Source organism: Hordeum vulgare, chromosome 2H, assembly GCF_904849725.1.
Source record: "Hordeum vulgare subsp. vulgare chromosome 2H, MorexV3_pseudomolecules_assembly, whole genome shotgun sequence".
NCBI classification, from domain to species: domain Eukaryota; kingdom Viridiplantae; phylum Streptophyta; class Magnoliopsida; order Poales; family Poaceae; genus Hordeum; species Hordeum vulgare.
This window is the reverse complement of record NC_058519.1, coordinates 385,678,232-385,705,193: the sequence shown is the minus strand read 5'-3', so window position 1 is coordinate 385,705,193 and position 26,962 is coordinate 385,678,232. Positions and strand designations below refer to the sequence as shown.

Sequence of the window (26,962 nt, the reverse complement as noted above, 5' to 3'; positions counted from 1 at the left end):
CACGGTTTTACCTCTAGATCGCGTTTCTGCGGAGCTCGGGCGGAGCCCTGCCGAGATTAGATCATCACCAACCTCCGGAGAGCCGTCACGCTGCCGGAGAACTCTTCTACCTCTCCGTCTCTCTTGCTGGATCAAGGAGGCCGAGATCATCGTCGAGCTGTACGTGTGCTGAACACGGAGGTGCCGTCCGTTCGGCACTAGATCGTGGGACGGATCGCGGGACGGTTCGTGGGACGGTTCGCGGGGCGGATCGAGGGACGTGAGGACGTTCCACTACATCAACCGCGTTCACTAACGCTCCTGCTGTGCGATCTACAAGGGTACGTAGATCGGAAATCCCCTCTCGTAGATGGACATCACCATGATAGGTCTTCATGCGCGTAGGAAATTTTTTGTTTCCCATGCGACGTTCCCCAACAGGCGCATGGTGGCGCGCTGCAGGCGACGAAGCGAGGGGCTGGCGGCGCGCAGGGGAGCTCCTCCCTGGTGGCAAGGGGGAGGGGCATCGGGTTGGAGGGGCTCGAGGGGTGACGACGCTGGACGGGAGGAGAACGAGGGAGGAGAAGGGATCGAGCCTGGCTCTCCCTGGCGCTAGGGTTGGAGGCCTGGTTTGGCCTTGGGCCGGCTGGGCCTCTCTTCCCTTGGGTTTTTTTAGAACTTTTAAAACACAAATTTTTAAATAAAGAAAGGCTTTTAACAAAAATAAAATAAATGCCTTTGACCTCTTTTGAAAAAAAATATTCCCAACTATAAGAAATAGTCGGGCATTTTCTCAAACGAATAAAATAAAATCTTTTGAAGAATTAAAAATTTAACCCTTTTGAAGAATAAAATAAAACCTTCTTTATTTAAAGAATAAAATTAAAGCCCTTTAAAAGAGAAAATAAAATGAGACGGTTTTAAAATAAAACCAAAGGAGAAAATAAAGAAAACCCAAGGGTTACCCCCACATTTAATAAAATGATTTTTTAAAAGAAGACACCTTTTTTTTAAAGGGGATAAAACGGAAACTTTAGCAAAACCACAAAAATGAAAAGAGAGGGGAGAGGGGGAGTTAGTATCGCACTACGACTCGGTGATCACTCGAAGCACAACACTCAAAACACCACACGTGACAGACGATGCAAGATGCCATGCATGATGCGACGATGCAAACTAAATGATGATGCAACCAATAAAATAAAATAACCACATGACGGAAACGGAAAAGAAGGGAGAATCTTCTGGAACGTCGGCATCGGGCTGTCACAGTATGCCTTTCACGTCAAGAAACAATGTTAGGAGCCACTACATAGCAGCGCCGCATGAACACTTTTCCATGCGACGGTTTTTCCAACATGCATGGCAAAAATTCTTTTAACGTTGAATTTTTAAAAAGTTTTATCTCTTAAACTATAAATCCAATTAACGATCCGCTTTCACCGTTAGCTTTCTCGCAACGAGATCTTCAAAACTAGATCCCATGTCGACATGTTTCGACAATATTTTTTTTCGTCAATAGTTGTCAGATTACTATTATTTAGTTCTTACATTATAAGACACTTAGTATCCACATTTAATTAACTTAGTTATCAACTTGGCAACCGTGGGTATAGATTTTTGGCAACTACACTTGCTTAAACCCGACGACCATGTTTGACAAATGATTGTTGCCTTGTAGCAATTTTCATTATACATGATATAAACGCATGTCATACGTTTGGTTTGCCAATTTAAATATGTCAACTTGTCATATGTACATGCAACTTTGCCGGATTTTTTTTGTGTGCTTGCTAGTTTAACTGTGCTGACTTATCATATTTACTAACAATTACGAAAAATAAAAAAGATTTCTTGTGTTCGTCGGTTTTAAATATGGTAAGTTGTCATATTTTTGCACGTCCCAAAAAAGTTTTTTGTGCTTGTCCGTTCGATTATGTCGAGATGTCATATTTATACGCAATTTTCAAAAAAATATGACGATTAAGTTATTTTTTGTCAGACAAGTAAGTACTTACTAATATGACAAGTAAGTGCAACAAATGTGGTAAGTACGAGAAAAAAAAATGTTATCGAAACATATCGATATGGATCTAGTTTTTGAAGATTTCGTCAAAACAAAGTTAACGGTGAAAACGGATCATCGATCGAATTAACGGTTTAAGAGATAATTTTTTTGGAATTTTGACCATACAAACGAAATCTAGCATGAACCCGCTGCATGAGAGCATATGTGTACGTACGCTTCTCTTTAAATTTCCCACCAATGTTATGGACGTTCACCGTAACCCGTGTTGATACTGGCGATAATATACCAACGAAGAGGGCAGAGGGACCAAGAGTACTTGAACACTCAATGATGCAGCCCAAGTCCAGCGACTGTTGAAAAAAGAAATGTTTGTAAGGAATTACTAGTTCATGCCAAGGAGTCATCCGTGATAAATACGGAAAAAATGTTTATTTCCTTGCATCGTTATCGTTACATGATGCCAATACACGATGAGCTGAACATCTCACTTAAAATGGAAATAAAAACAAGAAATTAAGCGGCACCCTACAATCATTATCATTTACAAACATAGCCACCAGTGTGAATACACCGATAAAAGAAATATATGCGTGTAAATATATGACGGGTCAAGTTAATTAAGCACGATTATATGTATGAACCAATGCAATCAATCAAAGTAGCGAGTTAACCATGCACTTTTGCACTACCCGATGGTTGAATCGATGATTATTTGTTAACGGCGTAGCACTTGCTCCTGATCTCGCCCTGTTGTCCGGTGAGCACGCCGATGTTGCCCATCTTGACCATGGACTCGGCGAAGTCGCGGAAGAACTCGTCGGCGAAGAGGCCGGTGGCCTGGCGCTCGACGTACGCCCTGGTGGTCGGGTGTTCCAGGAGCGCGGAGTCCGAGTGGAGGATTCCTCTGCGCTTTGCCACGAGGCGGTAGTAGCCGGCGTCGAAGGTGAGGAAGCTGCCGGGGTCCATCTCTGCGAGCGTGGTGTTGTCGGCTAGGCTCCGGCACTGGGACCTCAGCCTGGCCATGTATCCGGCGTCCAGTGCCGGGTCGACGTCGGCGGGGTTGTTGGCGCCGGTGAAGTTGTACAGCCGGTCCGTGAAGGACACGCAGCGCGCGGTGCCGAGCGTGTGGCCACCGGAGAGCACAGCGATATCCTTGGCGTCGAGGCCCTTGGCGGCGAACATCTTGGAGAGGCGGGTGAAGTTGGAGGTGGGTGGGGGAAGCTGGTTTGTCTCGTTAGCGATGGAGACGCGGCCGTCCCTCCGGCCGAGCGCGACGGGCCACGTGGGGCCTCCTGCGAGCACGACGGCGTCGCGGGCCATGAGGGCGAGCACGTCGGCGCAGGACACGGTGTTAGGACAGGCGGACTGGAGCCTGTCCTTGACGCGCTGCACGGCGCCGAAGCCGCGGAGGCTCTTGTTGGGCGGCGCGTCCTTCTCTGCTGGGTTATTGGCGACGTCGGTGGAGTCGATCAGCACGGAGGCGTCGCATCCCCGGACGAAGCAGTCGTGGAAGTGGAGGCGGAGGAAGGGTCCGGCGAGCGTGGGAGCCTCCTTGAGGATCCCTAGCATCTCCTGCCGGACGATCTCCTCCACGTGCGGGCACGTCTTGCTGTAGAAGCCAACGTCCAGCTGAGCCACGGCGGAGGTCGCACACAGTAGCAGGAGCAGCGCGCCGGCCAGCATTGTGCCGCTGCGACTGCTGAGAGACCTTGAGGAGGCCATGGTTGCTAGCTGGAGTTGCTTGGCAAGTTATGGCTAGAGGGAGAGGAGATTGTCACTTTGCCTGTATGCCACCGGGACGGCCGCCGCTTTATATAGCGTCTACGTACAAATTAGGATTGGGATCAGTGAAGAGTTCACAATTAGCTTATTCTTAATGGTTGACGTGCAGTGTAATGGTAGTAAGTACGTAGGGCATGCAGCTTTGTATGGCTGGTTCAGCCGGCCGTGCCCGCCTGCCCGGGGATGATTAAGCAGTACGTTGACGTCTACCGTCTCATCAACCTTGTGTGGTGTGTTCACCAGTTACACGTACTCCTAGCTAAGCACACTGCAGTGCCGATCAGTGATTGACATGAATATAACAACGATTATTCTATTCCTATAGGAATGTTGGAAAGGCGCCCGAAATGATTTGAGGGATCATTTGTGGTAAGAGGTAGCTAACTGGAATTACTTTAATTACTACCTACTAGTTCTCTTGTATTTTGGGTTATATTTTAATCATGATTTTAATTAGTAAATTATAAGTTATTTGTAGCAAAAAATAACATATAAATGCAGTTTTGTTAAAGCACATCTAGATGTGTTATAAGTATTGCACATCTACTTTCCATATCATTGATCTTATACGGAGATTCGTGTGAGTATTTTTTCTTTTTATTCCTATACTTGTTTGTGTCACTTAGATATGCAATAACTAAGACGCATCTAGGTATGTCCTAGACAAATCCATATAAAACGAGTTCAATGATATAATTTCAAATGACATGCATTAAAATTTACTAATTAAGTATGTAATCAAATTCTGACGCAAAATACAATAAAGAGTAATAATTCCGAACGGACATATTAGTTTAGTTCAACCGTTTCGTAATTCACTTACAAATTAAACCATACTACGATTGTTGAGTCCAATACATGATACTACTCCCTCCGCTTCATAATGTAATTAAGACTTTTTTGGTACGTCTTACATTGTAAAACGGAGAGAGTAGCAAGTTGAGTCTAGCATTGTGGCAAAACACGCTAGTAAGAGCATAACTAGCCCAAACTAAGAGTACGCTCAGGAGGTCGATGCATAAAAGGAAGAAGAGGCAATCAAGGTCGTGCAACTATAAGACCGAAGTAGATCTTGATGCCACGGTCGAAGCCAATAAAACTACACACACATTTTTAAGCTATTTGGTTTTAGAGCATCTATAGCTGATCTCTTAAAAGGCTTTAACTATTTTTTCTCTTTATTTTGAAGAATTAAATCGGGTCTAGCCAAACCCTTATCCAACTCACTTCTTTCAAATTGTTAAACGTCGGTCGGCTCGCTCTCGCATATACTCGACTAGTGCCACTCGTCGGAAACATTTGCACCCTTCTACCGCTCCCTCTCCTCCCTGGCCGACCTTTCCCCCTACTCCTACCGCATTGACACCGGCGTTTCCTCCGGTGTCCACCTTTAGTCTAGGCTACTAGCACTCCACAACCTCCACCGCCCCTCTTGCCCTACTTTGAATCAATCGTCGGTCGTTGTCGCCACCAGAATCGACCCATATCTTTCTCACCACCACCTCGATCCCATTGACGAATAAACCACCCAAGGAGCTCGGTTCCAAAACAAAGTTGGTGAAGAACGAAATCAACACACGAAACACGGAATTTTAACGTGGAATACCCCTCCAAGGCGAGGGAAAAAAACCATGAGCGCCAGCCAACTAATTTCACTATATCGGGAGATGTTACAAACATCGGGGATTTATAACTGATCAACTTGTCCCGTGCGGTGGCTTACAAGAGGTATATATAACACATGTGACCTAGGTCAATACTGATACCGGCGACGGGCCTAGCTCCGCTCGCTTGTCACAACTTATTCTTTCTCTTTATACTTGAATTGGGAGCATAACATAACATATATGATATAGGGAACTCGCCAAGGCACTACTACAGGAATGCCTAGTTGTGGTGGGTGCAAAAAGGGCTAGCATTGGTGGGCGAGGCTCCGAGTCATGCCTGCCACCGACTTCCCACAACTGTTAACATGCCATTAGTGGCGGGAGCCTTCCCGCTAGTGGTAGCCCACCATCAGTGGCGGGCGTTGCGTTCTCGCCCACCATAGAAGTCAAACTCAGCAATGACGGGCGTTTCTCTACTGCCCGTCACTGCTTTTAATCCGTGTCGAATTTATATTACTGAAGCATATTGCACGTGAATCATTTCATCACATTGCATTTCATACATAACTTTTGGTTTGAACATTGATCCACGTACATGCGCCACGTTACGATGATGTCAGATTAGTGAAAAGTAATACTTATAAAGCAAAATTAACCAGTGCATTACAATAAAAAAAATAGATATGTCGCTCATCACATCATTAATGGTTTGACGAGCTATTTAGGAGTGAAATTAGTGTTGGCTGATGTTCAGCACATAGAGCGCTAGTAGAAGCCCCACATACTACATGAATTAGTAGTTGATGGAATGAACAGGGACCAACGGGCCGCTTGCTATGAAACAGGAGATTTGGCCTCTCGAACGGCCCATTGAACTGCCAAACCTGGCGTGGATATGGAGGTTGGACTTGGACCCAGCCAGATCCACATCCTCTCATCCACGATCGCCTCCATAAGGATGCACACCGCAAGGTCATTGAACTGCCTCTCTGCCATCTTCTCAACCGCTGCATTAGAACACTTCTGATCCAAGCTAACATCACTCTGTGAGGTGCTATGACCGATACTTTAAATATAGAAAATATCACAAGTTAAGTATATAAACATATGACACACCTACATATAAATTAGAGATCACAAGGTAACAAGAATTGTAGCATCACACACTTAAAATATTTTTGATGTTTTTCTAGAATACAAATGATCATATATATCGCCATTTTGACGTTTCATTCCCATTTCTCGTTCTACTTCACTCCCTCCTGCGTAGTAGAATATACCCTCATCCCTTGCTGCATAGCGATTGATGATGTTCGTGTGCATCCTCTGAAGGTGCTCTTGCTCTGTCCAAAAGTGAGCTAGCTTAACTTCCTTCTCATTTTCTTCGGACCATTTCCGCAATATCGAATCACTTCTCACGTGTGGTCCTGCGCACATCGTAGTCATTCATGAAGAGCATGGCGTAGTAGCCACACATGTGCATGATTACGTCTTTCGATTGTTGCCGACAACCGAATCTAGTGTTAAATTTGTATTGCTTATACGACATGTTCTTACAGTCACACTTATGACACATCGAAAGAGCAGCATTGAGAACTTTCTTCGGATTGGTCCACAACTTTTTAGGGTCTCTCTTAGAATCAAAGAAATAAGCTCGACCGTCATGTGGCATTAGTAAGATGACGATCTAGTGTTCACTGCTGCGCAAAACAATTGAATAATGTAACATGCATGAGATTGAAATCAAAGTACTCAGATGTATATGTGCAATCGTAGAGAAATGAACTTATCTTTCAAATTAAGACACGGTAAAGTTCTGCTTGTGCCGTGGAGTATCAATATTGATCTTGTGGAGGTAATTCACGATACGACGCTGGCCTTCATCAGAATCCGCATAGGCATAATGCATGTAATATGGATCAAGAAAGACAACTTCTACATTTCTGTCTAATGAATTTCTAGCATGCCAGAGTGACCAAAGCCTCATTAAACATGGTTTGATGATGTCCACGTAGAAAATATTTGTTGACTATACTCTCAAAGCCAAGATATATTTTATCAACGGGGTACTCGTTGACAAATCAAAAGCCATCTATAACACTTCCGGTGTAATAGTTCTCACCCTTTCCTGCCCTAGCTACTACGCCACTGTGTTGAAGCTGAATTTCAACGCTTAGTGGACTCAACTTGTGTTGTGTAGAATCGGTTCACCGGGCTTGAACATTTGCCATGTGTACGGATTAGTACAATCTTGCAACATATTTTGTGATGATGCCTTACTGGCGGTAGGTTCATTGATTGATTTCTTCTTTCACTTTCTGCCTTTTTTATGCCGTTGAGATGACGGGTTCATAGAAGACTGATTCTCCCAAATCCATTTGCTGTGTTTGCTAAAATTTAGTGTGAAAATTATGAGTCTTGAAGAATAAATATATTTTTTTGCATGACCTTTTCCAAAAAGAGGACATAAAAAGTCAGGAATTTGATGAAACAGAAATGAATCGATATTTCGCAAACACATTGGCACTCGTGTCAATACCTGCAAATATAAGCAAACGGTACTAGAGTGGATCCTAGGCAAAAAAAGAAAGAAAAATTTGACATGACCTTTGCTAAAAAGAGGACATAAAGAGTGCGAGAAATTCGGTGAAATGGAAACGAATGGACATTTCGTCAAAACATTGGCACTCATGTCAATACCTGCAAATGTAAGAAAATGATACTAGAATGGATCCTAGGCAAAAAAGGAAGAAATATTTGACATGTCCTTTTCTACAAAGAGAACATAACGAGTGCCAGAAATTCGGTGAAATGGAAATGAATCGATGTTACATCGCCAAAACATTGGCACTCATGTCAATACTTGCAAATATAAGCAAATGATACTACTCAAATTTAATCCATTCTAAGATTTTACTCATAGCCATCTGGGAGGAACTCCGCGGTGGTGGCAGCAGCAGCATACTACTCAAAACGACACGCATGTCTACTCGTAGTTACCCTAACCACAAATAATACTAAGACACACTACTCAAATTTAATCCATGCATGCTACGCATAAACAAGAATGCATATTGGAGATGTGAGGCGCTAGGCGTTTGAAGGCGACGTGTGGTCTTCGATGTTGCCGGAGGAGGGCGCCATTGCCGGAGGGGTTGCCATCAGGGACGAGCTCGACAGTGGCGGCGGCAACAAGATGCCGCCAGTGACGAAGGAGGAGGCCATGCCCCCGGCGGCGCGAAGGGCCACGGTGCAGCATCGACGAAAGCCACGGGGCGGTGACGACGGGGAGAGGCGGTGACGGCGAGAAAAAGGGGCAACAAGGGGCGCGGTGGCGAGTCGGCCAAGAAATGGTAGGAGGCAGTGCGGGAGGGGGGATGAGAAATTTCGGAGTCAAACGGTTTTTGGGAATGAGGGAAACTAAAACCGTCATGCGTGTAAGAGTGACGGGTGTTGTGCAATGCTCGCCACTCGCAAGTGAACAACGGTGACACGCTCATACAACCACCCACACAACTAACGGTGCACACGAAGTTTCGTTCGTGCGAATCATGACTTAGCTGTGGCGGGCAAATGAACCGCTCGCCATTGTTGTTGTCTTATTAAGTAGTGGCATGTGCCTACCATCACACACCATTGTTATGTTTCCTAACACCACAAAATCTGAAACGGTCTACCTATGATGGGCACGAATAACGGCCCGACCTAGTTTGTCACCCGCCGTAACAACTTCTTCAAATTAGTTGTGGCAGGTGCCACACCGCGATTCCTATAATTAGGGTTCACCTATAAACCCTCCCCGAGTAGTGAGGAGCTAGACGAAGCCTTTGTCGAGCAAGACCGGCGAGCTTTGTTGGCAACTATGGAGTTTCGTTTGAGGAGAATCTTTCTCCTTGGAGCCTAGCCGTCTACCACCGGCTGTCTCGTAGGCCCGCCGTCCACTCCTAGTTCCGACATCGGCTCAACGACGCCGGCCAAGGCTCTCACCTCCGCCGCCCTCAGAGTGTTCGATGGATTGCTTAGGTGCATTTTTAGCTCTTTGCATTATGTTTTGCTATTTTTTTATAACCAAATTCAACCTAGGATATTGTATAGTATATATGAATAGGTTCATGGAGATGTTCTTTGATAACTCTTTGTCGAGGAAGAAGAAGAACAATAAGGTGATAATTTTTAAGTAACTATTGTCGTGTCGTGAACAAATGATTTTAAAATAACTATTGTCATGATCGGTGAACAAGGACTTTCGACGAGCGAGAGCAAGATTACAATTTGGCTATTTGTACAACAATCGATATAGATCATAGGATCAATCATGCCAAGCCGATGAAGGATTATTTCATTTGGGCACTTCTGTGTTTGAATTTGAACAATTTAATTTGTTGACTTTAAATTTATACTATTTTTGAATTATGTAAAATTTTATTATCAGGTTTGCATTGAAGATGTTTATAATTTGCGAAGATTACCTTTTAGGGAGTTAAGATTTGGGGGTTCGGCTAGGAACCGTCCTTATTGAACTCCTCAATATAAGAAGTTATGGGCCCTTTGGGTGGCTAACCTGTAAGAGATCCTTTAGAGCATCTTCAGCGATGATTTATAAATTTGGATCCTCAAACATCCATATACGTGTCTGATCAATGACCGGACATGTTGTCTATTTATACGTCCAAACAACCACACTCATTTTCTTCCTCATATGTTCGATCACTTGCACGTGATTGGTGGAGAGGAAGAAAGAGAAAGAAAAGAATGAATAAAGAAAAGAAAAAGTTGGTTCGGGGTAGGGTCACGTCCTATATGACAGACTGACCGGACGTGTCCCAGCACGTCCGTAAACCCTCATATCCTTTCTATATTGAGACGTATATAAAGGTTTGCGGACAACCCGAACATATAGGGACGATATGAGGGATCTGGTTGGATCACTTTTTTCCTTCTTTCTCTTGTCCGATCACTGACCGAACGCGTCCGCGAACGTGTGAAGGATCATTTGAGGGGTCCAACTTTAGATGCTCTTAGAGATGCTATTAGGGAAGGCCGATGCCTTATGTATTGGAGATTCAAAGACAGGGAGAAGTTTAAGGGCTTAAATGATAGGGAAAGGGTTAGAGATGTTCAATGGCCCGTGCCTTGTTCCTCGCATATATATGCATGATTCCATGACCCTATTTACAAATCAAGTGGAGCCAATTTACAGTAGGAAGGAGTACCACGTATCTTCTATTTTCTTTCACATTTTCCAGTCGAAAATAAATAGATGGCAGAAAAGAAACGAGTCTACTAGAGAGCTACGTAGCAGCTCGCTTGCCCGTAGCATAAGGAAGGTATGTCCCAGAAACTGCAATGCTTGTAGTAAGGTTTTCATGGTTGGTAGCTGGCAAGTTTCAGTCACTGCCAAAGGGTGAAACTCAACCACACGAATGCACGCATGGCGACACAGAGATCGATCGGCGACGGTGAGATTGATCTCCGTGGTTAGCCGGCCGGTCGGCCGGGCCGTAGCTTCGAAGGGAACAAACTAACACTTCTGGAAATTAAATGGAGAGTTTCGGGACCAATTGAAATGTTGTTTTCCTTCAGAAAAAAAAGAATCGAAATATAGGTGTGGATTGCTTCTAGGTGCACGTTGCTTCCAAGGCAACAGATACTCGCAACATCCCACGGAGTGCTACAGATACTTAGTCGCTGTTTGGGTTGGTAGCCTTGCCGTTGCTCCTGCCTATTGCTCTGCTCGGCTCAGAAACGATCGGACTCAGTGTCAGGTTCCGATTGATATGGTGTTAAGGATCAAGTCCATGGATGGGACAGACTGCATCATCGAGTAGAGTTTACTACAAGTTGTTACTCGTATTAGGGTTCTCCCAATGCAGTTATTTCAGCATAGTTTTAAAAGTATTTGTTGATGTATCATAATAGTTAATTATGAAACAGAGAGTGAAGTACATCCGACCAACAAACACTTAGAGCATCTACAACCATGATGGGCTTATTCGTCCTCATAAACATCCGTGGACAAGTGCGGACTGGTCAGCGGGCGCTGACTGGATACATCTCATATTTGATTCTTCACATCCGACACCTTATATTTATATTATACATGCAACGTGAACTACTCTACGTGATCAAACAACACACATCAAAATCGGCTGCAAACTAACAGCAAGATCGGCTGCAAACTAACAGCAAGATCGGCTGCAAACAGATAAACAAACTTTACATCATTCACAATATCATCTCATTTCGTCATCGGACAAGTTCTTAAACTCTACAACTTAAAATGATATAAAAATATGAGAAGGGGGAGTGGGATCACCACTTCCTCATCGGGCCTTTGCACTTCCAGTCACCGGCGCAGCTATAGGCGTCTGTGGCTGATGCAGGGTCTTGGTCGTCATTGTCGGAGGTGCAACCGTCATCGTTGTTGTCGTCATCGTTGGAGTCGGAGAGGGCGATGATCTCCTTTATCCGACGGGCCGTCTTGTCCTGCTCCTGCTTCAATTTGGCGAACCAAGCCGCCTCCGTCGTTGCCTCCTTCGCCTCGCACTCTGACTGATCAATAGCAAGCCGGAGCGCCTTCGCGTTCTTCTGCCATATGAGGCAAACTTCCTTCTCCGCAATCATTAGAGACCGACGGTAGACCCATGTGTCATGGTTTTGTCACGACAGATGTCCTCGTGAAAGAATTTAGGTGTGAGACCATCGCAACTAGGTGGTAGCTTGAACGGGGTTGGTCGGAATCGAGAGATGTGAGTTTACCGAGGTTCGACCCCTCGCGATGGTGGTAGAAGCCTACATCCTGCTTGATTGCCATTGATGATGATGATCTCGATTACAAGGGTGCTATTTTAGTACCCATAACTCGAGGGTGTCTTTCTTTCTTGTCCCTTTGGTGACCCAGGGGCTCCCTTTATATAGTAGGTTGAGCCCCTGGTTTATAGTAGATTCTGGGTTTTACCCGTAGCAAGAGTCCTACTCTAAGTCTTGTAGGTCTTTTGTATCTTCCTAATAGGAGGTGTCCGTCTTGTGCACGATTCGTTGAGCCGACAATAGCAAGCCGAGTCTTCTCCCTCAGCCGGTATAAGCAGTCGGGTCGTATCTCCCAGGATCCAATCCATTGTGAGCAGGCCCATTTAATTCCTTGCATGACCCAATTATGAGCCTTTTGGTCCTGCGAGGTGACGTCTTGGACACCGGGTCTAGCCGTTGGTAATACCCACAACATTAGCCCCGAGGTTAGCTTGAATTTATTCATGATAAGCTCCTAAAATAAGAATAATAAATATGTTAAGGGATTAGCTTGCTCCACTGACCGACCTACTTGAATGAAGCAGCTCCTCAACAATCCGGGTTTCTCTTTATCATATCATAGGCTAGTTCACAATCCACTTGCTGATGCGGGTTGCTCGCAGAAAAAATACTGGAAATAAAAATGCATCTAACGTCGAGCCAGCTCCTCGTGCTTTGGTTTGATAAAAATATTATGAATAGAAATTCGTATATTGTTGAGCCGGCTTACTCGGACACGGGGTTCGTGTCGGATCATATGACATAGTGGGTGCCGAATTAGGATGAAAATATTGCTGATTTATGGATGTAGAAATTGCCAACTTGTGAAGCTAGGTTGCATATATAGACTTTGTCGGGTCATGAACATTGATGATGCGGGTCGTGATCATTGGTCCTCCCAGGTCAAGTAATTGGACTCCAATCGACTTGATTAAATCATTGGAAATAACAAACCCATCTAATGCTGAGCCGGTTTTAAATCCTTTGGCTTGATGAAAATTGACAGTTGAAGGTTGATGTCTACCATGCAACTTTATTCTTGTAGACATTGTTGGGCCTTCAAGTGCAAAGTTTCGTAGGACAACAAAAAATTTCCCTCAAGTAGATGACCTAAGGTTTATCAATTTGTGGAAGGTGCAGGATGAATATGCCCTCTCTCAAACAACCCTGATATCAAATACAAGAAATCTCTTGTGTCCCTAACACACCCAATATAATGGAAAATAATATAGGTGCACTAGTTATGTGAAGAGAAGGTCGGATGAAAAGGTGCAATCAACCCCTATGCATAGATCCCCAAGGTCACCGGAATCCGTAAGTTGACGCCATAACATATATCAAGTGAATCAATAGAATACCCCATTGTCACCACGAGTATCCATATACAATACATACATCAAGTGTTCTCAAACCCAAAATATTAAATCCAACATAACGAGATCTCAAAGGGAAAGACTCAAGTCATCACAACAACATGGCAAGGGAAGAACACCATATGATCCAACTATATTAACAAAACCCATGAGACACCAAGACTACCATCTAAGGAACATGAGAGAGAGAATTAATACATAGCTACAGTTACATAGCCTCAACCTCGAGGGTGAACTACTCCCTCCAGGTCATGGCCTCCACCGGGATGATGAATGGCCACCAGTGATGACTTCCCCCTTCGGCAAGGTACCAGAAATGATCCAGATTAGGTTTTCTTCGATACAAATAGTTGCGATGGCAGAGCGGATGTTCTAGGTTAACTTTCACGGGTTTCTGGATTGATGAGAATTTTCAACATTGGAATCACGTCACTCGGAGCCACACGGGCCCCACAAGCTAATAGGGCGCGCCTAGGGGGGTGGGCGCTCCATGTTGGCTTGTGTCCTACAAATGGATCCCCTCCGGTGGTTCTTCGCTCCGATATTTCTTATTTTCCTTAGAAAAATCATAAAAAAAAGTTTTGGGCATTTCTGAGAACTTTTATTTTGTGCACAAAAACAACACCACAGTAATTCTGCTAAAAACAACGTCAGTTCGGGTTATATCTAAATAAATTGTATAAACTGTATCAAAACCATATTAAAGTATTGTAAATACACACAAATATGACATGAATACTTCATAAATTATCGATACGTTGGAGACGTATCAGCATCCCCAAACTTAATTCCTATTCGTCCTCGAGTAGGTCAATCATAAAAGAAGTAATTTATGAAGTGTGAATGCTAGCATAATGAATAGTTTTGGTCATTGATACTTTCAGTCACTTTTCTAGCATCATAAGCAGCAACTTTTTCTCATAAAAATCATCATAGAGTAGCAAACAGTTCACATGTCATGGTTCAAACAATGCATTCTCTTGAAACTTAACAACATATGTTCTGAGTTATCAAACAATTCCAATACATCATCAACTCTAAGTAAGAATTAAACATACTCAATTATCATATAGTGTTCTATGATTGCTAATACCCAAAGCATATTTTTAGATCAAACAACATCCATCAAACATAGAGAAAGATAGGGGCTTAATGTTTCGCCTCCGAACGTACTTATCATGAAGATAATTGTCAACAATAATGAATTATGATCAAATATATTTGACTCGATATATGTGTTTGGATCTTTCCCACCACATGATGCTTTCTAACTAATAGATTAAGGTTGGAATAAGAAGTTGACTCAACAATAAAAGTAAATACATGAAATTAAATAACATAAAAGTAAATAGATTGTACCTTCGTAGAGGGTAGCAGGGATTTGCACACGTGCCAGAGCTCATTGTTTAAAACAAAGAGACTATATTTTGAGTGGTGTGCCTTTCTTGTCAACGTTGTAACAAGGGATTTCAATATCTTCCATGCTAATCATATTATTGGCAGTTCCCAAACAAAATTGAAATTTTACTCCCCTCAACCATTCAAACACTTTGCATGGTTAGCCGTATCCACGGGTGCCCTCCAAACAATCAACTTCTTAGGGGGACTTCTTACTTATTTATTTATTTTGTATTATGCAGGACTAGGCATCCTATTTACCAGCCTCTCTTGTGCAATGACAAGTGAATAAACACTCATCATTATAATAACCCACTTAGCATGGAAGATATTGACCGCCTCGATCGCTCCTTGAGTGGTACGGGCACACAAAAAAGATGTTTACTTGAAGGGTTTAGAGGTGGCACTTGCAAATTTACTTGGAATGGCAGTGAAATGCCATATATAGGTAGGTTTGGTGGACTCCCATGGAAGAAACTTGGCTCAAGGATTTGGATGCACACGTAGTATCTCTACTTAGTACGAAGTTCTGGCTAGCAAAAGGTTCTAAACAAGCACCACATGTTTCAGGATCCATAACAATATAAGTTCTATGCAAATATACACAAACATATCCATTATGTTTTCTTCCTTGTCCAACTTCAACTATTTGATAAAGATTAACAATAATTAATGGGTATTCACAATCATAAAAGATGTGCAAGATAATATATTTGTATGTGAAAGTTCTATTTGTCATACTAATTACTCATGAATTGCTTGTATGACCAATATTGTGATTGTCAAACTTGAATAGTTTTTTACTTCCTAAACCAAATGTGAAACTACTACTAATAATACAACATATTTATAGTTTCATATTTATGATATTTCATTCATTCACAATTTACTCTTAGGATATAAGTGAAGCACAAGAGTAAACATCAAACTACTCTCGAAAGATAGAATTGAAGATTGATGAGTAGTCAAGGAATTAAGTAGCTATGTGAGGACTCTCTCTCTCTCTCTCTTTAGATAAAGATTTTCAGACCTCATATCTATTCAAACAACAAACAAAATAAAAGACACTACAAGAACAACACATATCATGTGAACGAATAAAATCTTTAGATCAACATAGGCTAACCCATATTTATTGATGAAGTGCGGTAGCAAACCCAATCTTAGATGCTTGAGCTTTCGTATCTCATTCAAATCTTTCTTATCTTTGGATCACCTAAGTGTAAAAAAATTCATCCACACAAAATTTGAAAAAACTCGTGGGATATGTTAGTACACATAAGAATAAATCAGCACTTCATGTACTGCCAAGACAAGTTGCATAATAATTTCAAACATTAGGTACTTTATACTATCATTTTCACAATTTATATCTACTAATATAAGCCATGAAAACTCTAGGATAAGTAGATAACAAAACTATGACAACAATCTGTCTAAACAAGATAGTCTGTAGCAATTAATTTAAAAAATGTACTAATGTATCTCAAAAACTGTGAATCTTAAGGACGTCATAATTTTTTTAATGAAAATACTGTTCAAAAAATTCATAAACTTTCCACCTCTAGTAAAATCTTATATTCAAATACTAGAGCAAAAGTTTCTATTTTTGTACAACACACATCACACATGCAATTCAAGCATTCTCAAGGAAATTCTTGGAACTTTTTATTGAAAAACAAGATTATAATAATATATAACAATGATGCTCCAAGTAAAACACATATTATGTTATGAATAAAAATATAGCTCCAAGTAAGATATACCAATAGTGTTGAAGACGAAAGAGGGGATGCCTTCCGGGGCATCCCCAAACTTAGACGCTTGAGTCTTCCTTGGATATTACCTTGGGGTGCCTAGGTCTTCCCCAAGCTTACGTTCTTGCTACTCCTTTTTCTCCTCATGCCGGTATCTCACCCAATACTTGAAAACTTCAATCACACAAAACTTAACGACACTTCCTGAGATGGGTTAGTGTAATAAAGATAGATCATTCACTTGTCAAGACCAGATTCATAATTTTCTTCACATAATACCTACATTATATTATCCTTCTTATAATTTATTTCACCTAATATGAGCTATGAAAACACTAAAAAAACAAACTATGCATGCAAAAGAGAATCTCCAAAAAACAGAACAATTTGTGAAGATCTCAATTCACACAATACTTCCGTCACTCTCAAAGTTCTGAACAATTAGGGAAACGCATATAATACGCTTACCAAATCTATGTAAAAAATTCATAATTTTTTGACTCTCCAGTAAAATTAGAGAAATTCTAAACTGGACTTAAAAGTTTTTGTTTGTCCACAGGGCCAAACAAACAAGTATCCACACTATCCCAAAGGTTTACCTACACATTATTGAAATAAAAGGCATAAAACAAGATTTAATACGATAGCATAATAATGTGAACACACAATGGTAGAAAGGATAAATAATTGTTTGTCTCCCAACGAACGCTTTTCTTTACTGCCTTTTTGCTAGGTATGATTATTTAAATGATGCTCACATAAAAGTAAAGAATTGAAACACAATGGGAGAATCATGAAGCATATGGCAAGCACATTTAAGTCTAACACTATTTTGTGACAAAACAATTTAATTGAGCAAGAGTCAACTAGCATAGGAAGGCAAAACAAGTATATATTCAAGATTTTCAACACATAGGGAGGAAACTTAATATTATTGTAATCCCTACAAGCATATGTTCCTCCCTCATAATAATATTTAGAAGAATCATGAAGGAATTCAACAATATAACTATCACATCAAACATTCTTTTCATGATTTACAAGCATAGAATATTCATTATTCTCCACTTATGCAATTTTCTTCTCACTCATAGTAGTGGGAGCAAATGCAACAAAATAACTATCATGAGACACTTGATTTACATAACCACGTTGAATATTAAAATCATGATGGCAAGTTTCATGGTTATTATCACTCTTTATAGCATACATGTCATTAACATAATCATCATACAAAGCAATTTTTTTTGTCATAATCAGTTAGAACCTCTTCCGGAATAGTTGATACGTCACTAAATAAATTCATAACCTCTCAAAATACACTTTTATCACTATGAAAAGATTCAACACCGTCCAAAATAGTGGTATCATTAGTACCTAGAGTTTACACTCTTGCAAACCAACTTTCATCTATATAATCATCATAAATAGGAGGCATGGTATCATCATAATAAATTTTCTCATAAAAAATTGGGGGACTAAAAATATCATCTTCATCAAACATAGCATCCCGAAGCTTGTGGCTTTTCATATCATTAGCGTCATGGATATTTAGAGAATTCATACTAACAATATTTCTATCATGCTCATCATTCAAGGATTTCACATTAAGCATTTTTATAAATTCTTCCTCTAACAATTGAGCACAATTTTCTGAACCATCAGTTTCACGAAAGACATTAAAAAGGCAAAGCAAGTGAGACAACCTAAATTCCATTTTTTGTAGTTTTCTTTTATAAAATCAAACTAGTGAAAATGAAGATAATAAAATATTTAATTGCAAAACGGAAATATATACCTTCAAGAACTCACCTCCCCGACAACGGTGCCAGAAAAGAGCTTGATGTCTACTACACAAATTTATTCTTGTACTCACTGTAGGGCCTCCAAGTGAAGAGTTTTGTAGCACAAAAACAAATTTCCCTCAAGTGGATGACCTAAGGTTTATCAATCCGTGGGAGGTGTAGTATCAAGATGGTCTCTCTGAAACAACCTTGCAATCAAATACAATAAATCTCTCGTGCCCCCAACACACCCAATAAAATGGCAAAAAATTTAGGTGCACTAGTTCGGCGAGGATATGGTGATACAAGTGTAGTATGGATAGTAGAAATATATTTTTATAATCCGAATAAATAAAAATAGCGAGGTAACAAGTAGTAAACAATGAGAAAAACCTTGTATAAATGCTTGGAAATAAGGCCTAGGGTTCACTAGAGCAATCTCTCAACAATGCTAACATAGTAGAGTCATATGGTCATCCCTCAACATGAAACAAAGAATCACTCCAAAAGTTATTCTTTTAGATCAATCTTTTGGGCTATTCCTATAGGTGTCACAAACAACCCTAGAGTTTGTACTAGAATAGCACATACAATACATATCAGTCAACCCTAATGTCACCTAGATACTCCAATTTCACGTCAAGTATCCATGGGTTAATTATTCGATATGCATCAAACAATTTCAGATTCATCATAATCAATCCAACACAAAAAACTTCAAGGAATACCCCATGATTTCTATCGGAGAAAGTCGGATGAAAACGTGTAATCAACCGCTATGTATAGATCCCCAAGGTCACCGGAATCCGCAAGTTGACGCCGTAAAATATATCAAATGAATCAGTAGAATACCCCATTGTCACGACAAGTAGCCATATTTAAGACATACATCAAGTGTACTCAAACACAAACTATTCAATACAACATAACAAGATCTCAAAGGGAATGATTCAAGTCATCACAACAAGATGGCAAGGGAGGAACACCATATGATCCAACTATATTAACAAAGCCCGCGATACATCAAGATCGTGCCATCTCAAGAACATCATAGAGAGAGAGAGAGAGAGATTAAACACATAGCTACTGGTACATATCCTCAACCATGAGGGTGAACTACTCCCTCCTTGTCATGGCCTCCACCACAATGATGAAGATGGCCATCGATGATTCGGTAGTGTATCGAAAAGACTCTAGATGGGTTTTTCTTCGATACAAAGAGTTGCGGCGGCGGAGCGGAGGTTCTAGGTTAACTTTCGGGGGTTTCTGGATTTATAGGAATTTTCTGTGTTGGAATCAAGTCAGCCGGAGCCATGTGGGCCCCTGATATCCCACAATTATAGGGGATCGTGTGTAGACTTTTCGGTAAGTAAGAGTGTCGAACCCAACAAGGAGCTAAAGGTGGGAGAAATATTCTCTCAAGTTCTATGAGCCATTTACATAACTCTACGCACACTAAACGTTTTGCAATATCTAGGAGATAAAACTAGAGTGACAATAGAGCTATGAGAGAAAGCTTTGCAAGATAATAAATACAAGAAAGTAAATGTTAGTGCTGCAGCGATAAAATGTACTAAGTAACCATAAACTAACAGTATCATGAGTGCGGAAAAGTGGTGGTAATTGTGGTGGAATTGTCCATGATCAAATAGTCAAATACAAGGTTTACATTCGTTTTTTATGTGGGAGAGGCAAAGCTAACAAGTTCTCACTATCCAATGATTGCAAGTACTTATGATTGGAACTCTAGAAAACATCCGTAAATACTAGAAGATACATTAAGGTAAAAATACCCAACCATATCATTAAGATCAAAAGGTCCTATTTATCCCATATGCTTTGATCACTAGATTGGGGCTCATGTTTCTATCACTCAAGCAACCCACCGTCTAGCTTTCTCCATATACTACAAACCCTATGATGTGATCCATGCGCGCATAAACATATGATGGGCACCATAGGACTGTAACAAATTCGATATATAGCTCAAACCATCCATGGAGATTCAACAATCAGTCATATGACAAAAGGGAACTACACAAACATGACATAGATACAGTAGATCATTTGCAAATAATTTATAACATCAAATACCATGTTTACATAGGGGGTTACACAGGATTGTGGGAGAGTGGACCGATGTAGATACAGAGGAGATGAGGATGGAGGTGTTGATGAAGGCGTCATTATGGCGGAGAGGACGGAGAAGGGGCGGCACGTGAGGTGCAGGGCGGTGCCGGCGGCCGTTGGCGGCGCAAGGGGCTCCTCCTGCGCCAGTCGGCCATCATGGGGGAGCGCCGCCCCTTAGCCCCCTTCCTCCATGGCTTCTTGGTTCTGTAGATGAGCCCTCCCCCATGGAGATGAAGCCATGGGGGAGGCAAAAGTCGTGGCTTTTGGTGGCTGCCCAGAAATCAAGGTTTTCCTCTCCTTATATGAGCTGGGACGATCATCCTTGGCCCTCTGATGAATGCCCCTTTGATCCAAGGGCTTTTGGGAACCTCTAGAACCTTCCTAGGAACCCCTCTTAGACCTAATGAGGTCCCAAAGTCGTGGCTTGGCCGAATCCATCAAATATGGTAAGAGTTGGACTCAATCACGTCACCGATTCCCTAATCCCGTAAACAGATATCTGTCCTCCAATAAAACGGGCTTTCCTGGAGCGTCCGTACTCCACACTTTTGTCTACAATAATCAACATAAATTTCCCCACACTTTTGTCTTCTGTGATATTTCCGTTGGAGGCCGTCTACGACCCATAACGTGGCAATCGTTAAAAAGAGTTTTCAAACAGATTTCAAGAAAGTCCCAATTCGACTCCAACAAGGTTTCCTCCTCTATCTTTGATAGTTCCTACACATAAAAGTGTAAAACAAGAACATTGTGCACTTTTGCAACTAATAATAGGTTAATCCAAATAAATAATAAACTTAATATAAAAATAATTATCAAAAGCATAAAAGTAGCATGAAACCATAAAAAATTATAGATATGTTTTGGACGTATCAACATCCCCAAGCTTAGTTCCTACTCATCCTCGAGTAGGTGAAACGATAAAAACAAAATAATTTTTGAGGTGACATGCTACCAACATAATCTTGATCATCATATTTGTAAAAGCATCTGTAAGCTGAGATCATAACACTCTAAACATATGCATGATAGATATAATTCTAACAATGAAACTTAGCAACCATGTTGCAACATGAAAGGTAACACAAACAAAAGATCATGAATAATAATGCACTTGAAAGTTATACGTTTGTTTTGAGCATAAAGAAAACATAGCAAAGTGGTATTTCGCTTGTCCTTAAGAGTGGGGCAAAACATAAATGCCAGGACACCTTCAAAATTCAAGTGGATGACTAGAACAAATAATTTGAGAGAAAGTAATAACACATCATGAATCAATCGATAATAAATTTCGGGACTATGCACATTATAATCAGAATGACAACTATGCTCTCTTAATTGCTGCATAAAGTTTGAATATGCAGTCTCAACATAAAAGTAAAAGAAATGCCCTTCGTAGAGGGAAGCAGAGATTACTCATGTGCTAGAGCTTTTAGAGATTTTTGAAATCAATAAGATTGTAAAACAAGCTTTTGGGAGGTGCATAATTCGTCAACGAATGCTAGCACATAGCCCAATACTTCTCATGCTGGACAAGTTTTGAGGAACGGCTCCTAAAGTGGGGACGATCACATCCCCTTAGTCTCCTTTGTTTATCACTATTCTGATTTCTCATGAACAAATCGTGAAGGAGGTTTTGTTTGTTGCTATTTATCTTTTACGAGCTGGGTTGCGAGTCCCTCCTCGTATTAGGGGTTCGCAGATTAGACATGCAAACTCAAGATAAAGCTTGTCCAGTATGAGAAGATCATGAATTATCTACTATTTCCTCATGAGCTAAAATAGAGGCACAAAACATGAATAATTTTGAAAGTTTTAAAGGTAGCACATGAGAAATTTATTTGTAGTGGCGGTTAAATACCACATGTAGGTAGGTATGATGGAAACATTTGGCAAACTTTGGTTTTTGGAAGTTGGATGCACGAGCAGAGCTCATACTCAGTACATGTGGAGGCTAGCAAAAGACTGAGAGCGACAAAATAAGAGAGCAATAATGACCATAATTATGCATAGTGAAAAAACCGCATAAATGGTATTACAAGTCAAAAACTAAATGATCATAGAGGCTATAAGTGATTGGTTTGTAGTCATAACATGGTGTGAGCATGCGCCAAGTCAACCCAAATGAAGTAGTAAAGGAGAATACCACAATATTATGCTTCAATATGATAAAAACAACACATGATTCTTTCAATGGCACATTAAGCACTCTCAGCTATTTGAGTTAATTCATGCTACATCAATTACTACTAAGCATATAATTAAGATAATATCTAACATGACATGTTAAAGTCTAAGCCACAGTCTAAACGAGCTTCCTATTGCACCACTATAAGCATGAAATATTTTACTCTTCTCCAACACTAATCAACTTTTTTGAAACAACTCTCATAGCTAATATTAATTAATAACCAGAGAGATAATCATATATAACTGAAGCAAACTAACAAGCTCTAAACAAAATATGAGTGGAAAACAAGAGCTAAAGGCAATACTAGCAAAAAGTGAACACTCACAAAACAATAAGAGTGAAAACTAGAGTGTTCTAAGTAATTAAAACGGAGCGTGTCTCTCTCCAAACTAATATCTTGGGATCCAACCATTTATTACAACAAAGAAAACTAAACAAACTGAGAAGTAAAGAGCGGGATGCTCCAAGCATAGCACATAACATATGAAGTGATAAAAATATAGTATGGAGAAGGACGAATTGATGATTGCTGATGGAGAAGGGGATGCACGGGGGCATCCCTAAGCTTAGACGCTTGAGTCTCCTTGAATATTTATTGGGGTGCATGGGGCATCCCCAAGCTTGAGCGCTTGACACTCCTGGATCTTCTTTCATCATCTTCCATCACATACTTGAAAAACTCCCTTCATACGAAACTCATCATAAGCTGATTAGAGTGGTTCGTACTCATAATAAAATAATTTATCCTGTACTGGAAATAAAGATTTTCAGGAATAGGTACTGTTTCTCAAGATTGCCAAAAGGTTTTTGCAAAGAAAAAGCAAGCTTAAGATTTGCAAAACAATGAAAACGCAAAACAAGCTAGAATCTGGGAAAAACAGACCAGCGGGTAGTAAATAATTGTTTCGGGGCACTTGTGTAACTCAAATCAAAAAACTCAGAACATACGCCAAAAAGTCAATTATATAGGTCATACTGTCAAAAACATTCAGATCAAAAAGATGATCTAGTGATGTTTGGCGAATATTTCCGTCAACCAGACAGAATATGTTTCTGGATAGCATGTCACAACTTTTGAATTTTCTTGCAATCGAAGGCTAAAACTTGGCACAAAACGAAATAAAAAGGATAAGGAGAGGTTGATACAGAGGTAATAATTTCCAAGAATCAAAGAAAATGTAAGTGCATCTAGTGCCCTTAGTGATTTTGGTTGTTTGAAGACTTATAGGTTAAGGAACTAATGTGTTTGTAAGTGTACAGGCTCTATAAGTCGCTGAGGAGTTTGAGTTATACAATGAACATCGATCCCTAAAAATGAATGTCTTCGGCTGAATAATTTGGTCTTATCTTGAAGACTTTGATCATGAATAAATTGCAATGACTTTGAGGAATTCGGTGTGTCCTGAAGAAAAACAGTCTGAAGACTTTGAAGCGTGAAGATTTACTCTTTCTGTTTCATTTTCCTTACTCTTGAGTCATAGGAACACCGTACTGTTAAAGGGGGTGGAAGTAATACTATGGAATTAATTTCCTCATGATGCACAACCCAAGCCTAAAACTACAAAAGCCTCAAGTGAAGAATATGAGAGACATGAGGACTTTCACAGTTGAAAGTTCCGACCGTTGCCGCGACACGCGCCACCTCACTGATCTTATCCACACCAACGGTCACATTATTTAAGGGCATTTATGTCAAATCATGTGAGGATGCTCCCACGCTATAAATAGCCGCCCCCACAACTACTAGCGGGCTGACGGCTCCAAAAGAAACTAACACTTGTCATTTAGAGCAACCCAAATTCCTCAGAGTCTTCGAGAGTAAATCATCAAGTGAGGAAATACCCCCAAACACCAAACCACAAACTAAAAACCAAGTGATTGAGCATCACTGAAGATTTTGTTCCTGTGTGGAATTGAAGCCTTTTACCTTTCAGGAATGTGCATCCTCCAGATGGTTAGGCCTCATGATCTAGAGCATCTAGCAGTTAATTGTGGATCATCGGGTGACCGAGTTTGTGAGGGTTTGGAAGTCTGCCCTGAAGACTTACCACGAGTGTTGGGCGAGGACTGTGTGTCCTTAGCTTAAGGAGAATATGGTAGGGACTGTATGTCCCGGGATTGTGTGTCCTTTAGTTTCAATACCAAGCTGCTCCAAACCAGACGTACGACTGTCACAACAGTTGGAACTGGGTCATCAACAACTATCTTCATCATGATACGGGTTCTATTTCTTCAAGTCTTTCATTTCCTCAAAATTGTATGTTGAAGACTTTCATCTGTGTTGTTTGAAGAATTTGTCTGAATACTTTCTCTGAATTTCCTCAACCTAAAATTCTTCACTCGAGCTAATCTTCATCCGCGTTCTTTATACCTGTTCACTGTGCAAACCAATTCTCACAATCTTCACTTAGTAATCTGTTGTAGTAGTTTTTGCATAGCTGATCCTGTGCTATTTCCGTTGCACTTAATTCATCATTGAGGAATTTCCTAACAAGGAATTTCCTCAGCGTTGAAATTCTAAAAATCGCCTATTCACCCCCCTCTAGTCGATATAACGCACTTTCAGAAAACAAAAAAAACTGAAAGAAAACAACATGAAAACATAAGGAAAACAAAGTGGGTTGCCTCCCACAAGCGCTTTTCTTTAACCCCTTTTAGCTAGGCATGGAAAAAGGAGGGATGCCTTGGGCATCGCCACGCTTTGATGATTGAATATTCTTGAATACTTCATTGAGGTGCACTTGGGAGTCCCCAAGATTGAGCTTTTCTCTTCTCATTCATCTCGTATAACCATCTCCATTGGATCTTAAATACAACATTCACATAAAACTTGACAAAACCTCATTAGTAGGGTTAGTACTCATTAAATAAAATCCACTCATGTTCAAGCATTGACAAGTTTCATAATATTTACTCAACATTAGCCACTGTATATACTAAGGTGTTTATGATTTCCGTTGTGAGTCGAGACACTAATGAAACTAATAACATCAAGTACAATATTGAATAAACTAAGAAATCTGTCAAACCTGAACAATTTGTAAAAATGACACTCAACAAGATAGTTAGGTAGCTCAAATCGAAAAACTCAAAACTAATGAACGACAAATCATAATCTAAGGTTTATGCACAAAACATTTCAGATCAAAATACTATTCTGAGATTTATCACGATGTTTTATAGTGAAGCACACGAAATCTATTTAAAAACAAAAGTCAGGAAAGATCGAATTATTAGGCCTATCTACGCACCTCAAATTAGAAAAGTCAAAACTAATGAAAGTAACATAATAAACATTACTTTGCACTCAAGAAATTTCAGATCAAGATCACGTTCTTGTGATTTTTAAAATTTTCTACGGTGGAGCACGAAAATCTGTTTCTAGGCAGCAAAGTGGCAAACTTGCATCATAAAAAACTAGAAGTTATCTATACATTTTATTTTTATGGTACAGAGGAATATGTACAATATATACACAATATATATAAGTTTTTAACTAAAAAGCTTCCATGGAAAGAATTGTTTTGGTTTCATAGGCATGAACACAAGTGTTCAAGGTCGACCCCCACTTAACCATTACTCATCTTTTCAATCACTTTCCTTTTTGAAAACGTTTTTAGATAACAAGTACAACTATGTTTTTAGTAATTCGCATTCCCTATCCATATAAAGATAGAGAACAACTTAAAACTAAAAGTAAAACTACTTAGAGACAAAGCAAACAAGTGCACACAAGAACCTTCACCCTACGCTATTGCTCCCCGACCATGGCACGAGAAAAGGTCTTGATATTCGACAAGTATAGGGGATCGTGTGTAGCCTTTTCGATAAGTAAGAGTGTCTAAGCCAATGAGGAGCTAAAGGTGGGAGAAATATTCTCTCAAGTTATATCAACCATTGACACAACTATACGCACACTAAACGTTTTGCAATATCTAAGAGATAAAACTAGAGTGACAATACAGGTATGCGAGAAAGCTTTGCAAGATAATAAATACAAGAAAGTAAATGTTAGTGCTGCAACGATAAAATATACTAATTAACCATCAACTAACAATACCATGAGTGCGGAAAATATACTAATTAACCTTCCTAGGGAACCCTATCAGCCCTAATGAGGTCCCAAAGCCGTGGCTTGGCCGA

General features: G+C 40.5%; 1 protein-coding gene across 1 annotated transcript; it reads right to left on the bottom strand.

The window, feature by feature from the left end:
* Positions 1 to 2,408: 2,408 nt before the first annotated feature.
* LOC123430131 (peroxidase 1-like) lies at positions 2,409 to 3,787 on the bottom strand. The gene has a single exon (XM_045114034.1). The coding sequence runs from the start codon at positions 3,728 to 3,730 to the stop codon at positions 2,717 to 2,719; it is 1,014 nt and encodes a 337-aa protein (XP_044969969.1). The 5' UTR covers positions 3,731 to 3,787; the 3' UTR covers positions 2,409 to 2,716.
* Positions 3,788 to 26,962: the final 23,175 nt, after the last annotated feature.